Source organism: Talpa occidentalis, unplaced genomic scaffold (assembly GCF_014898055.3).
Source record: "Talpa occidentalis isolate TD23 unplaced genomic scaffold, MPIMG_talOcc4v2.1 talOcc4.4, whole genome shotgun sequence".
In the NCBI taxonomy this organism is placed as follows: Eukaryota; Metazoa; Chordata; class Mammalia; order Eulipotyphla; family Talpidae; genus Talpa; species Talpa occidentalis.
This window is the reverse complement of record NW_023604295.1, coordinates 44,685,964-44,700,151: the sequence shown is the minus strand read 5'-3', so window position 1 is coordinate 44,700,151 and position 14,188 is coordinate 44,685,964. Positions and strand designations below refer to the sequence as shown.

The 14,188-nt window shown below is 39.2% G+C and overlaps 1 protein-coding gene across 1 annotated transcript in view; it reads left to right on the top strand.

Annotated features, from left to right (window-relative positions):
• Positions 1-14,188, top strand: part of LOC119257465 (protein mono-ADP-ribosyltransferase PARP14-like) — a 41,519-nt gene that overhangs the window by 11,366 nt on the left and 15,965 nt on the right. Inside the window, exons 5-9 of the mRNA XM_037525441.2 lie at positions 46-282; positions 2,209-4,463; positions 6,130-6,366; positions 6,834-7,055; positions 9,054-9,132. Coding sequence (XP_037381338.1) covers positions 46-282; positions 2,209-4,463; positions 6,130-6,366; positions 6,834-7,055; positions 9,054-9,132 — 3,030 coding nt within the window. The remainder of the gene's footprint in view (positions 1-45; positions 283-2,208; positions 4,464-6,129; positions 6,367-6,833; positions 7,056-9,053; positions 9,133-14,188) is intronic.

Genomic DNA, 14,188 nt, shown 5'->3' with positions numbered 1-14,188 from the left:
TCAGAATTTTCTGATGTGTTTATTCATTCATTCATATATTTGTAGATGTCATGAAATTTGTTGCTGATTGTGCCAAGGTCTCTAAAGTGAAACAACTTAAGCTTTCTCCAAGACCTCTGGAAGTCACAAGAGCAATCAGGGTGGAAAACCTGCCACCTGGTGTTGATGACTATGAATTAAAACTTGTATTTGAAAATCCTGATAATGGAGGAGGAAGAGTTGCCAAAGTTGAATGTTTTCCTGAAGAGAGTTCTGCTCTGATTGAATTTTTGGACAGAAAAGGTAAATATCTGGTAATCTGATTTTATAATCCTTATCTGGCAGAACCTGAACTATTTTAACAGATATTAATAGTTATCAGTTGATGTACAATTTATTTTTTAATTCATGTATTTCATTGAAAATCCAATTTATAATCTTGTTCATGGGATAGGATGCTTGATGAGTCCAGTGAGTCAAACTTTAGAGAATCAATATTAAGTTTGGAAGATGTAAAGAAATTTCCAAGTCTCTACTTATGATGAACCAAAAAATTATACTTGCTCCCTTTGCTCCCAACCTCCAATCTCCTCATATGGTAACCTCAACTCTACAGTCAGATTTCTAGATTTTGTTTTGTTTTGTTTCGATTGTTTTGTTTCTTATATCCCACACATGAGTAAAAACATCTGGTATTTGTCTTTGACCTATTAACTTATTTCTCTTATCATAATAGCCTCTCATTCCATTCATGTTGTCACAAATGGCAAAAGTCACCTTTTTAATAGCTGATTGGTATTCCAATATATATTTCATCATAATACACTTGTCTGTCTTTGGGGACTTAGATTGTTTCCATAGTTTGAGTATTGTAAACAGTGCTGCAATGAACATAGGAGTGCATGTATTCTTCTGAATTAGTGTTTTAATATTCTTTGGGTGGACATCTAGAAGTGGAATTGGTGGATCATATGGTGAATCTATATTTAATATTTTGAGAAAACTTCATATTGTTTTCCATAAGGACTGACCATTCTGCATTCCCACCAACAGTTTGAAAGGATTCCTAGCCCTCCCAGCACCTTCTACCACATCCTCACCAACACATTTTGATGCTAGTCTTTTTGATATAGGTCATTCTCAAAGGTGTGAGTAATATCTCATTGAATTTATATTTGTATTTCCCTGATAATGGTAATGATAGCATTTCCATATGCCTGTTAGCAATCTGTAGTCTTCATTGGAGAAGTGTCATTTTACCTCTTCTCATTTTTTGATTGGGTTGTTTTCTTGATGATGAGTTGTGTGAATTATATGTAGACCTTGGATATTAGCCCCTTTGCCAGATAGACGGTATGCAAATATTTTCTTTCATTCAGCTAGGGTATCTTTTCATTTTAATTATAGTTTCTTTTGCCATGCAGAGGGTTTTTATTTGATGTTACCTCAGTATCTGTTTTGCTTTTGTTTCCCTTAGTGTGTAATCTAGTACCCAAGACATCCCTGAAGCCAATGTCATGGTGTGTTAAGCCTGTGTTTTCATCTATGTGCTTCATCGCTTCAGGCCATATATTTGAACCTTTAATCTATTTTGACTTACTTTTAGTTTGTGGAGTATTATCACTTGTTGTTTGTGTTGATAGAAACTTTTGGATGCCAAGAGTTGTTGTGAGAATTCAATTCTGTGAGGATTATTCTCTGACATTATTCTGTGATGATTATTAGCTATAATAATCAGCAATGATTGTAATAATATTTATTATTGTTAAGCTCCTCCCCATAGAGGCATTAAGGGAATTTAAGTCCTGTATGAAGCCTAAAATGTAAGGCTGTTTAGGAGAAGCAAATAACACGATTTTGACATGAGCTTCATGTTAAGCACCAAAATTTTCCTTCCACTATGCAGACATTATCCCCAGGCTTGTGACTAAACTCATGTCTGTTTCTGAACGGGATGGGGATATGTCAGAGAAATGTAAAATAGAATTAAACTAATATGATTTCAACTTAAAGTGATACAAATGAAATTATTCCAATAAACAAAGAATACCTGTGAAGTCCTTGAAGTTTTTATATGTGTTCATTTATATTTGAGCATAGTATGTTTTTTAATAATGTAATATAGTAGTCCTACAAAAATTAGGATTTATTACTATAGAGTAGGAAGGTATTATATTTTACTCTTGAAACATGACACTGAAATACTTACTTTTATTTCTTTCCTTTAAGTGGTCGACACCATTATGACCAAGAAGCTTGAGCTCAATAAAATGCCGCTCTCCGTGTTCCCATACTACTATTCCTTGGGCACAGCCTTGTACGGAAAGGAGAAGCCTCTGATCAAGCTTCCAGCACCCTTCAGAGAATCCTTGGATCTTCCCTTGTGGAAGTTCTTGTACAAGAACAATCACCTGATCGAGGAGATAAATGATGAAGTGAGACGCTGTCACTGTGAGCTCACCTGGTCCGAACTCAATGGGGAAGTTACCATCCGACCCGCACCCTCCTTACTCAGACAGGGAAGACAGAGAATCAAGAACTGGCAGAAAAATGTTTCCACAGCCTTTGCCGGCATCAGGTCTAAATATAAAATCTCCTCATTTAAAGTGGATCCCATCGTGTGGGACACCGTGAAAAGTGACTTACAAGACAACAGGGTGTTGATTGAGTTTGATACACTGCTGGAGATCGTCACTTTGGTGGGGAAATCAGAGGATGTACAAAAGATCGAGCCACAACTCACAGAATTAATAGAAAGCACCACACAAAGAATTAAAAGGGAACAGCAAAGCCTGAAGGAAAAAGTGTCCCTTTCTCCAGGGAGATTTTCTCTCTTGTGCCACAGTGGTGCACTGGAGTGTTCCCGCTCAGAAGACCCAGAGGTGGAGATAGTCTACGATGAACCCTCTCAGCACATGAGCATCAAAGGGCTTCCTGCAGATGTGTATAAGGTGAAGTGTGAAGTCCAGGAGAAGGTGCACGCCATGGCTCAGAAACACGTTCAGGTTCCCCCTGAGGTTTTCCAGTTTTTACAACAGGTAGACTCTACCGAATTCTCTAAGTCTCTTTTTGTAGCACAGAAAATTCTTGCAATTTATGAACTAAAGGATCCAAGTGTTCTCTTAACCAGCTTTTCTTCTGAAGTCCTATTGGAAGCTGAAAAGCAAATGACCAGTGCCTTAAATTATCAGCGCATAGATGTTGAGGACAAAGATGTTCTCAATGACAAGAAATGGAAAGGACTCACTCGCAGCTTGCTCAGCAAACATAATTCCTCCTCAAAGACTATAATAATCAATGAGTTAACTTCAGATGTCAATGCTGAGGTCATTGTGGCTGGCTGTGTGAGAGAAGTAAAAGAAATTTATAACTTGCTTTTTGACTTTCTGGAAAAACACACAATCATAAAAAGGATGATTGAAATAAAGTCTTCCTTAATTATTGAGTACTTACAGGCAGAAAAGAGGTCATTCTGTCAAAAGATAAAAATTCCAAAAGTGCAGATAGAGTTCCATCTTGAGAAAAACCCAAAAGGTTCAAAAGGAATTTCACTAACTGGTCCAAAGATAGACGTCCGGAAGGGAATAGACATTATCATGAAAGCCAGGGATTCTGTCTGTGTTAAAAGTACCTGCGTTAATCAACCAGGAGCCAGACAGTTATTCCAGAAGAAAAAAGGGTTTTATACACATGAGGTCAAAAAGCAGTTTGGTTGTATTATTAAACTACAGGAGGACGAAGAAAAGGCGGGAGAGGGCACTTACGGGCAGAAACGCCTCTGTGGGGTGGACTTGGCCCCTGGAGTCTCCTTGATTGTGCAGCAGGGCGACCTGACAGGGTTCCCCGTGGAAGTGGTGGTGAATGCAGCCAATGAGGAGCTCCAGCACATCGGGGGCCTTGCTGCTGCTCTTTTAGAAGCAGCAGGCCCTGAGCTCCAAGCCGACTGTGACCAGATAGTGAAGAGAAATGGCAAGGTCCCACCTGGCCACGCCACCATCTCAAAGCCGGGAAAGCTCCCATACAGGCACGTGATCCACGCAGTCGGGCCCCACTGGAGGAGAAATGAGGCCCAGAGGTGTGTGTCCCGGTTGAAGAGAGCTGTGGAAGAAAGTCTTTGTTTGGCTGAAAAACACAAGTGTCAGTCCATCGCCATCCCTGCTATTAGTTCTGGAGTCTTTGGCTTCCCCTTACCCCAGTGTGTGGAGACCATCGTTTCTGCTGTCAAGGGGCATTTCCAACATAAGTCAGATGGATGCACCTTGAAAGAAATCTACCTTGTGGATACAGCTGAGAAGACTGTGGAGGCCTTTGCCAGTGCCGTGAAAACTCTATTTAAAGATGCCCGGCCCGATGCTGCTTCCCTGCCCAGATTGCCAGCAGCCAGCCAGCCCGACTTGAGAGAAGATCATGGGAACGGACAAGTTCTCTTGTCCCCAGAAGGCCTGAGGATCTTGTTGGTGAAAGAAGAGGTGCAGAATGCTGCTGTGAGTGACCCCAGGTTGTCTCCCACACCCTCAGGTTATCTCTACCGCATTTAGTACCTTCTTTTTTTTTTTTTTTTTTAAAGATTTATTTATTTATTCATACAAGCACTGGGTACAGTCAGAAGCACGGGAGGGTGAGAGAATTCTCCAGAGCCAGAGCGGGGAACAGAACAGGCAGACTGACGGAATACTCTGCTGAGGGAAGCAGCAGGCGCAGCAGGAGAGGTCTGCACGCCATGTGGGACACTCGCCACCAGCTGTGGGCAGCTTCTCAGCCCAGCGCTCCACCACTGTGCCACCAGGGAAGGTCCCATTTAGTCCCTTCTTAAAGGAAGATGGGCTCAAGGAGAGAATCCATGCCCAGCCCACGTCCCACCTCAAGACAGGGTCCTTAGAACTTGGCTAATTGCCCAGCCTGTCATTTGTGGGAACTGAGTATGTATTCAGTTCACCTGGTTTCTCATGAGTGTGAAATACACAACAATACCTCATATTTATCTGGCTTCTGGACTAATTCAATGACTTTACACTTACTTGACACATCTAAGGATAATTTCTGGTTAAGTTTGCAGATAACAGATAAGAATACTTAGAGCATAGGATCTGAGCCAGCTGGGGCCCTGAATGTTGGGGAATAGGAGCACCAGCCCCAGTAAGGAGATGTGATGAGGAGAGAGGAAGTGGATCTGGGAAAGATCTGGGTATGATGGAGGGAAATTCTGTTAGGTCAACCAGGGGGTGACATGTTTTAAAAACATATTAATAACCTTTTCACATAGGCTCACTAATCGGACAGCAGCTGTGGCCTCCCCGACTGTGCTGAGTGTTACTTCTTTATTTGGGTGATTGTGGACAGTCCTGGGATACCTGGGAAGGCTATTTGCATACCTTCTTTGGAGAACTGTCTATTCAGATCCTTTGTCTGCTTTCAAATTGGGTTGTCTTTTTATGATTGACTGTGTAAGAGTTCTTTATATGTTCTGGATACAGGATCCTTATCAAATATATATGATTTTAAATGTTTTCTACCATTCTCTAGGGTGCCACCCTTTTTAATATTGCTGTTTTAAGGTATTTTTTATTTTAGTTTCAACTTTTGAAAGAATTTGTTAAAATTAGATTACCACTTGCATAGAGATAAAATATAATCACAAGACAAGTAGCTCACCGTGATCATTTTTTATGTGCCAGAGACTGTGCTGTATGCTTGATACACATTTTCCATGAGAAAGATTGTAGGATTATTATTTTTCCCAATACCCACATGAAGAAGTGGGACTTAGAGGGGATAAAGAATTTGTCCATGTCTCACAGCTCTCAAGTGGTAGATACATGCATTTGCTCAGATACTTAGGCATTGCAACCCTTCCAACTTCTTAGCGCCCACCTTGCTCCTGTTGTCTTCACTAGCCTTGAAGGACCTTCCTCTGGACTCCTCCAGTGGTCCCATACTGTTTATGTATTGTTTTTGGACAGTGTTTTTTGTATTCAAGTTTCTTAAGTGAACAAAGTATTTAATAACACTTTGTCTTAGGTGGCATTTAATCTCTGAGAACTTGACCATCTTCATTGTCCTCTATTGGGCCAGCCCAGTGGGTCAATATAGTAATCCTTGATGAATGCTTTCTGTTAGTATTTGAAACAAATTGTTGGTTTTGTCTTTAAGGTCGATGTTATTGTCAACTCCATTCCCTCAAGTCTTTCACTAAATAATGGACCCCTTTCTCAAGCCCTCTTGGGAAAAGCCGGCCCAAAACTCCAAGAGGAATTGAACGCAGCTGGACAAGGGGTGACTGTGGATGTGGGCACGGTTCTCCTCACCAGTGGCTGCAATCTGCAGTGCCAGCATGTGCTTCACGTGGTGGCTCCAGGGTGGAAAAATAACAGCACATCTGCACACAAGGTGGGATCTGGTTGTACACCCTCCAGGAAGTTGGGGAGCCCTTTCCAGTCTCCTCCAAATGATGGAGACCAAACTGAACCCTGACTCTTTCTCTTCTGTAGTAATGTCACGCTCTCGGCAGCCTCCGTCACCATGGCCATTCCTTGTCCCTGTGTCTGACTTCTCCTGAGGACTAGTTAGTGGCATAAACTGATCACAGTGCTCAGCCATTCTCGGGAGTCAGGGAAGAGACTCTAGTGAGGAATCCAAGGCGAGGGCATGAACCGTTGAAGAGAAGGGAGGGTTAGGACAATAGCTGCTCGGGTTCTTCCCTTCATTGCTGAGTGAGTTGGAGTCTTCTGGGCGGGCTCTCTTTTCTGCCTCTACATGTGACCTTGTCTTTTCCCTTCTGATTAGTTACAGTCAAGTAACTAAATTCTTCTTTGCTCTAACTCCCATTCTATAAAGATGTGTTTTGTGCTTTTCAGATCATGGAAGACTTAATCAGAAAATGTTTGGAGATGGCTGAGAGCCGGTCCTTAAAATCCATTGCATTTCCAGCCATAGGAACAGGAAATTTAGGCTTTCCTAAACCTGTTTTTGCCAAATTAATCATTTCAGAAGTGTTCAAGTTCAGTAGCAACAACCAAGCTACCACCTTACAGGAGGTTCACTTTCTGCTGCACCCAACGGATCTTGGAAATATCCAGGTACAGTCTCTTATTTCTGGTGTTTTGTCAGATGAGCCCTAGTGTCTTCTTGGCTGTTTCTTCACTTATTTCCCATATGAGAGAGTAAAGGAGTAGTGTAGACTAATTGTAGTCTAGTAAACATCAAGCAAATTTATGGTTGTAGAAACACATTTAAATTCTTATTCAAGAAATTTTAACATATATAAAAGTTGACAAAATAGTATAATGAAATATTTTGTACTCACCATTCATCAGTTGCTAGCATTTTGCTAGCATTTAAAAATAAAATATTTCAGATAAAATTCCAGATGCACTTTGTGACCTACAAATTCAAAAGTTCTGGCAGGTTGATAGTGCACAGTTTGCCAGGCTGAATGGCAGGTGCCCGCTAGTTTTCGAGTCAAACCCTCCACCTTTGCTCCTGCAGCTTACCAGCCTGCCCTGCAGGCCTGTGAGCCTGAGACCCTGGCACCATAGTCTCTCCTGGCCCTTCTCCCATCATGTATTAGTCATTTTGTTAGAGGACAGGGTGAGGGGCACCCCCAACCCTCAAACCTGCCCACTCTAAATAGCTTCTACCAATCGCCACATCGAGAAAGAATGTACTCTAGTATGTAAGACCTTCAATGGAAAGGAACTTTAATACAATGAGTGTGCAATACAGAAAAGGGGAAGAAGGTAGTTTCCAAATTTGTCACCTGAAGTTACCCATCCCCTCGTGGGTAAATGCCCAGCCAAACATGATGGGCCCAAAGCAGGGCCTCTGAGGCCTGAAAGCCTGCCACAAGTCTAAAGCTCTTTTTGGTGAGGACCCATCAAAGGGGTAAGAAATAGCCAGACAAGTCTGGGAGGAAAAGAGCAAAATCAAAATCAAGATAGAAACTGCCATTATTAACCTCCCCACTGATCTCTCACCCACATCTGTTCCAACCAGTCCAAGACCAAAAAGCAAGTGCAGCTTCTTCACATGTCTCTCTGCTCCAGGTGCCTCTTCCAGGTCTCCTCCTGTCTCTCTATCCTGCTTCCTTCCTTCCCAGTCTCTTCTCCAGCTTCTCCTCCTCCCTGCTCAGCTCCACCCTTCTTGGGATGGGGCAGGGAACCTGGAAGGTCCCCTTTTTCTGGGGACCACCCTGTTACAATTTCACCAACAGGCTACTTTTTTCCCCCCAACAAAAGTCTCTGTTGCTTGTTTTAAGAGAGAAGAAAGTGATGATTTCGATTGTTACTAACAGTCAAAGAAATGGCTCGTTAATCCTATAATACATGTAACAGCATATAATACATGTAACAGGTTCGTTATAGGTTCGTTAATCCTGTAATACATGCTTCCTGCAAAAAGCATGAACCCCCAACCATTTCTCTCTTGCACTGATAAGAATTTTAAAACTGAAGTGATTAGATCCTTGTTTGTCCTTCTCTTAACAGTATTTTTCACAACTAGCAGGTTATTTGCTCTTACTGGTTATGAAAGTAATGCATGTTCTTTGTAGAGACTTTGAATAATATAAAATATATAACTTCTTTTAGTATTTTTTCATCCAATCTTCTTTTAAACCTGTGTACTTTTTTAAAGTGGGATTATGTAATTTAATATCTTTTTTCATTTAATAGCATAAGTAACTATTTCCCTATTCTATTGAATATTCTTTAAAAATGTTATTTTTAATGACTGGTAAGTATTCCAACATGTGGATATATTAAAATTTATTTAATCATTTTCCTGCTGGAGTTTAAAACTTTTATTTTTTTCTCTATTACAAATAGCACTGTAATTAATGTTCCTGTATTTATATCTTTGTTCACATCTTTGATAACTTTCTTAGGATATATTCGTGAAAGCAGAATTACAGACTTGTATTTCATAATTTTAAATGTCTGTAATGAAAATAAATAATAATTTGAGAATTGATCTATCCAAAATGTGCATACCTGCAGAAGCAAAAACTGATAAGCCATGATCGTTCATCTACTGAGGATTGTAAATCATCGAGATCAAAACTCTCTTTGTATTTCTAGGCATTTTCAGATGAATTTGCTCGAAGGGCTAATGGAAATTTCGACAGTGATGCCATTCTCAAGATTGATGATAAACAAGGTTCAGTACAACTTTTCTTTTTTTTTTTTAAAGGATTCATTTCTTTTTTATTTTAATATTAAATTTTATTTTTATATTCCCCCATACAATTGCAAACGCCCCACTCTGACCCCAATCCTTCCCCTCCCGCCCCCCACCCCCCAAAAAGTGTCTCTGGTTCATAGATTTTTGTTGATTTTGATTTTCACTTTCTTATATTCATTTTCCTGGTCCCTTATTTAAGTTTTCTAGATTCCTGCTATGAGTGAGACCATCTGGTATTTTTCTTTTTCTTTTTGGCTTATTTCGCTGAGCATGATCCCTTCCAGTGCCATCCATGTTGCTGCAAATTGCATGTGTTTATCTTTTTTGAATGCTGAGTAATATTCCATGGTATATATGTACTACATCTTCTTGATCCAGTCATCTATTTTTGGGCATTTGGGTTGTTTCCAAAGCTTAGCTATTGTAAACAGTGCTGCTATAAACATAGGGGTGCAGGTGTTCTTTGGAATTGATGTTTCTGTGTCCTTTGGGTAAATACCTAGGAGTGGAATTGCTGGATCATATGGAAGCTCTATGTTTAGTAGGTCCAGAAATCTCCACACAGCTCTCCATAGTGGTTGGACCAGTTTGCACTCCCACCAACAGTGCACAAGAGTTCCTTTTTCTCCACATCTTCGCCAACATTTGTTGTTGCTAGTTTTTTTAATATGTGCCATTCTCACTGGTGTGAGATGGTATCTCATGGTAGTTTTGATTTGCATTTCCCTGATTACAAGTGATGTTGAACATTTTTTCATATGTCTGTTGGCCATTTGCATTTCCTCTTCAGAGAAGTTTCTTTTTAGCTCTTCTGCCCATTTTTTGACTGGATTATTTTCTTTGTTGTTGCTGAGTCTCATCAGCTCTTTGCAGATTTTTGTGATCAGTCCTTTATCATTAGTGTTGGGTGCAAAAATGTTCTCCCAGTTGGTGGGGTTTCTCTTTGTTTTTGTTATTGTCTCTTTTGCTGTGCAGAAGCTCTTTAATTTGATGTAGTCCCAGCTGTTTATCTTTCTCTTCACTATCACTGCTTTGGGTGATGTGTCTGTAAAGATGTCTTTGATGTGCAAATCCCGTAGTGTTTCGCCTATATTTCCTTCTATGTATTTTATGGTTTCAGGTCTTATGTCTAGTTCTTTAATCCATTTTGAGTTGATTTTTGTGTAAGGTGTGAGGTAGTGGTCAAGCTTCATTCTTTTGCATGTAGCGACCCAGTTTTCCCAGCACCATTTATTGAACAAACTTTCTTTGCTCCAATGCATAGTCTTTGCTCCTTTGTCAAAGATTAGTTGACCATAAATCTGTGGGTTTATTTCTGGATTTTCTATTCGATTCCATTGGTCTGTATGTCTGTTCTTGTTCCAATACCATGCAGTTTTGATGATTATGGCTTTGTAGTATAGTTTGAAGTCTGGGAGTGTGATGCCTCCATTTCCTTCTTTTTTTTTCAGTAGAGCTTTGGCTATTCGGGGTTTTTGGTGATTCCATATGAATTTCATCAATAATTGTTCTATTTCTTTGAAGAATGCCATTGAGATTTTGATTGGAATAGCATTGAATCTGTATATTGCTTTTGGTAGGATGGCCATTTTAATAATGTTTATTCTTCCAATCCATGAGCAGGGGATGTCTTTCCATTTCTTTGTGTCTTCTTCTATTTCTTTTAACAGTGTTTTATAGTTTTCTTTGTATAGGTCCTTTACCTCTTTTGTTAGATTTATTCCCAAATATTTGATTTTTTTTGTTTCGATAATAAAAGGGGTGGTTTTTTTGATTTCTTCTTCTTCAGATTTATTGTTTGTGTATAGGAAGGCTACTGACTTTTGTGTGTTGATTTTGTATCCTGCCACTTTACTGAATTGATTGATGAGTTGAATTAGTTTTTCTGTGGAGATTTTGGGGTTCTCTATGTATATTATCATATCATCTGCAAATAGTGATAGTTTGACTTCTTCTTTTCCTATTTGGATTCCTTGGATGTCTTTCTCTTGTCTTATTGCTCTGGCTAGGACTTCCAGTATTATATTGAAAAGCAGTGGTGAGAGTGGACATCCTTGTCTTGTTCCAGATCTTAATGGAATTGCTTTCAGCTTTTCACCATTGAGAATGATACTGGCTGTTGGCTTGTCATAGATGGCCTTTATGATGTTGAGGTATGTTCCTTGTATCCCAAGAATTTCAAGGGCTTTTATCATGAATGGGTGTTGCACTTTGTCGAAAGCTTTCTCAGCATCTATTGATATTATCATATGGTTTTTATATTTCTTTTTGTTGATGTGTTGGATAACGTTGATTGATTTTCGGATGTTAAACCATCCTTGTGCCCCTGGAATGAATCCAACTTGGTCGTGGTGAATTATCTTATGGATACATTGTTGGATTCTGATAGCTAAAATTTTATTGAGGATTTTTGCATCAGTGTTCATTAGGGAGATTGGCCTATAGTTTTCCTTTTTTGTGTTGTCCTTATTCGGTTTTGGTATTAGTGTAATGTTGGCTTCATAGAACGTGTTTGGTATTGTCCCTTCCTTCTCAATTTTTTGGAAGAGTTTGTGAAGGATAGGCACTAATTCGTCTCTGAATGTTTGGTAGAATTCATTTGTAAATCTATCAGGTCCTGGGCTTTTGTTTTTGGGGAGGTTTTTAATTACCATTTCAATTTCTCTGCTTGTAATTGGTCTAAACTGTTTAGGTGTTCTATTTCTTCTTTATCTAGCTTTGGGTGATTGTAGAGTTGTAGGAATTTGTCCATCTCCTCTAGATTGTTGAACTTGTTTCCATATAACTGTTCATAGTAGTTACTGATTATTCTTTTGATTTCTGCTGTATCCGTTGTGATTTCTCCTCTTTCATTTATGATCCTGTGTATTTGTGCTTTCTCCCTTTTTTCCTTTGTGAGCCTGGCTAGGGGTTTGTCTATTTTATTTATTTTTTCAAAGAACCAGCTCTTGGTTTCATTGATCTTTTGGATTGTTTTTTTAGTTTCAATTTCATTTATTTCTGCTTTGGTTTTTATTATTTCTTTTCTTCTACTGGTTTTGGGGTTTTTTTGTTGTTCTTTTTCTAGTTCTTTGAGCTTCGAGATTAGGTTGTTTCTTTGAGTTCTTTCTTGTTTTAAGGATTCATTTCTTTATGCATACAAGAGCTGAGGTACAGGCCAGAGGGGGGGGGGGGGGTGAGAGGATCCACCAGAGACAGAGTGGGGAGCCGAACAGACAGATCTGCTGATATACACTGCTGAGGGGAGCAGTGGTGAGACAAGAGAGGTCTGCTGCACCATGTGGGCAACTCCCTGGTCAGCCAGGTATCGAACTCATGCTGTAGCAGATAGCTTCACAGTACTGTACTCAACCCCTTGCGCCACTAGGGAGCCCCAAAAGTTTTCCATTAAAACTAGGCAAGTGACCTCTCCTGTCTTGCCCGCTGTCCCTCTCAGAAGTATATTTCAATAGATCCACCTTTTCTGCACTCCAATAAATAAATAAAATAATAATAAATTTAAACATTATTTTTAGTTACTAAATAACTATAGGTGGGAAATGACAGTGATGAATTTTATGGAGAAATCAATTCATGATAAATAAGATTTTCAGTTACATTCTACACATGTGAGCTTGCAATACACTGGTCAAGTTAATGTGATCTGGAGCAAGTGCAGGCAGACCAAGTAGTAGACTCTGTACAGAGGTCCTTCAGTAATGATGAGCCACTGTTGTTCATGTTGTCAAAAATAGACCCTTTGAAGAGACAATATCAACTTAATGCTACAGTCTGATTTGCTATGGCTAGATTAGATTTTAAACTCCTGTTAGAAGTTTACTGAGCCTTCTTGGAATATATATGTCCTTCATCAAATTTGGTAATTTTCAACCATTTCTTCAAATATTTTTGTCTGCACTGGGCTCCCCCTCCTTCTGGTACAAAATAACATGAAGTTAAAGCTTTTCTCCAAATTTTTCCTCTGTATCAGATTCAACTTTTTTTAAATTGATCTCATGTTCACTCACTGTCTACTCCCTGTTGTCTATTGAAAGAATATTTTTTATTTCAGTCTGTATTTTTAATTTTGAAAATGTTCATTTGATCTTACTTTATAATTTATATATCTCTGGAGAGACTCTTGTTTTTTCCGTTCATTCCAAATCATTTTACTTTTCAGATGTGTTTTCCCGATCTCAGGCAGCATAGTTATAGAAGATGCTGTAAGACTTTGTCTCAAAATTCCAACTTCTGGATCACCTTGAGATTAGCATCTATTGATTGCCTTTATCCTTGAGTTGGTCATATTTTCCTCCTCCTTTGTATGTTAAGCTATTTTGGATTATAGGATGAATATTTAAAATATTATTTTATGAAACTTGGGTCCTATTAAAATCCTCTAGAAAACAGTGAATTTTTATTTATTTTAGCAGATTGTAATCAGTCAAGTTCATTCTAAGAGTTCTTTCTCACCTTCTATGTGAGCAGCAGCTCTCATGTCTGTTCAGTTCTCAAAGCATTTGCTCTGCTGCTTGGGTCTTTCTGACCTGTGCAGCTCTGGGGTGAATTTAGAATTTAGTCCAGTTCACATACTGTATAGGGATCCCTATTGCCAGTGACACCTCTCAAGGATTCTTATATGCTATCTGACTTGCAGTAACCCATTTTCTAAGTCATCTGGTCAGAAAGACAGGGCTCCCTCTGAGTTGAAATTATAAGGCATTTAAATTATAAATTATAAGACATTCTGGACAAAATGCCTTTGGGGAAAATGGAGAGAGACGCGAGTGAGGAAAAAAAATAACATGGGGAAAAAAAAGTATTAGGGAACAAAGAGCCTAAAAAAATAAGTAAATAACAGGAATGTTCCCCATTCCCCTCCTGTATACATCTCAGGTCAAAAGAGCTCTTTTTCCTGATTCCCTGGATAGAAATAATAATATTTCTCACCATTTTAGCTCCCTGTGGTGCCACAGGATGTTCTGCAACTGGGGTCACCCTGGGGCAGGGTCTTGATTAAAAAGAAAAAAGTATGAAAAATAATGAGAAATTA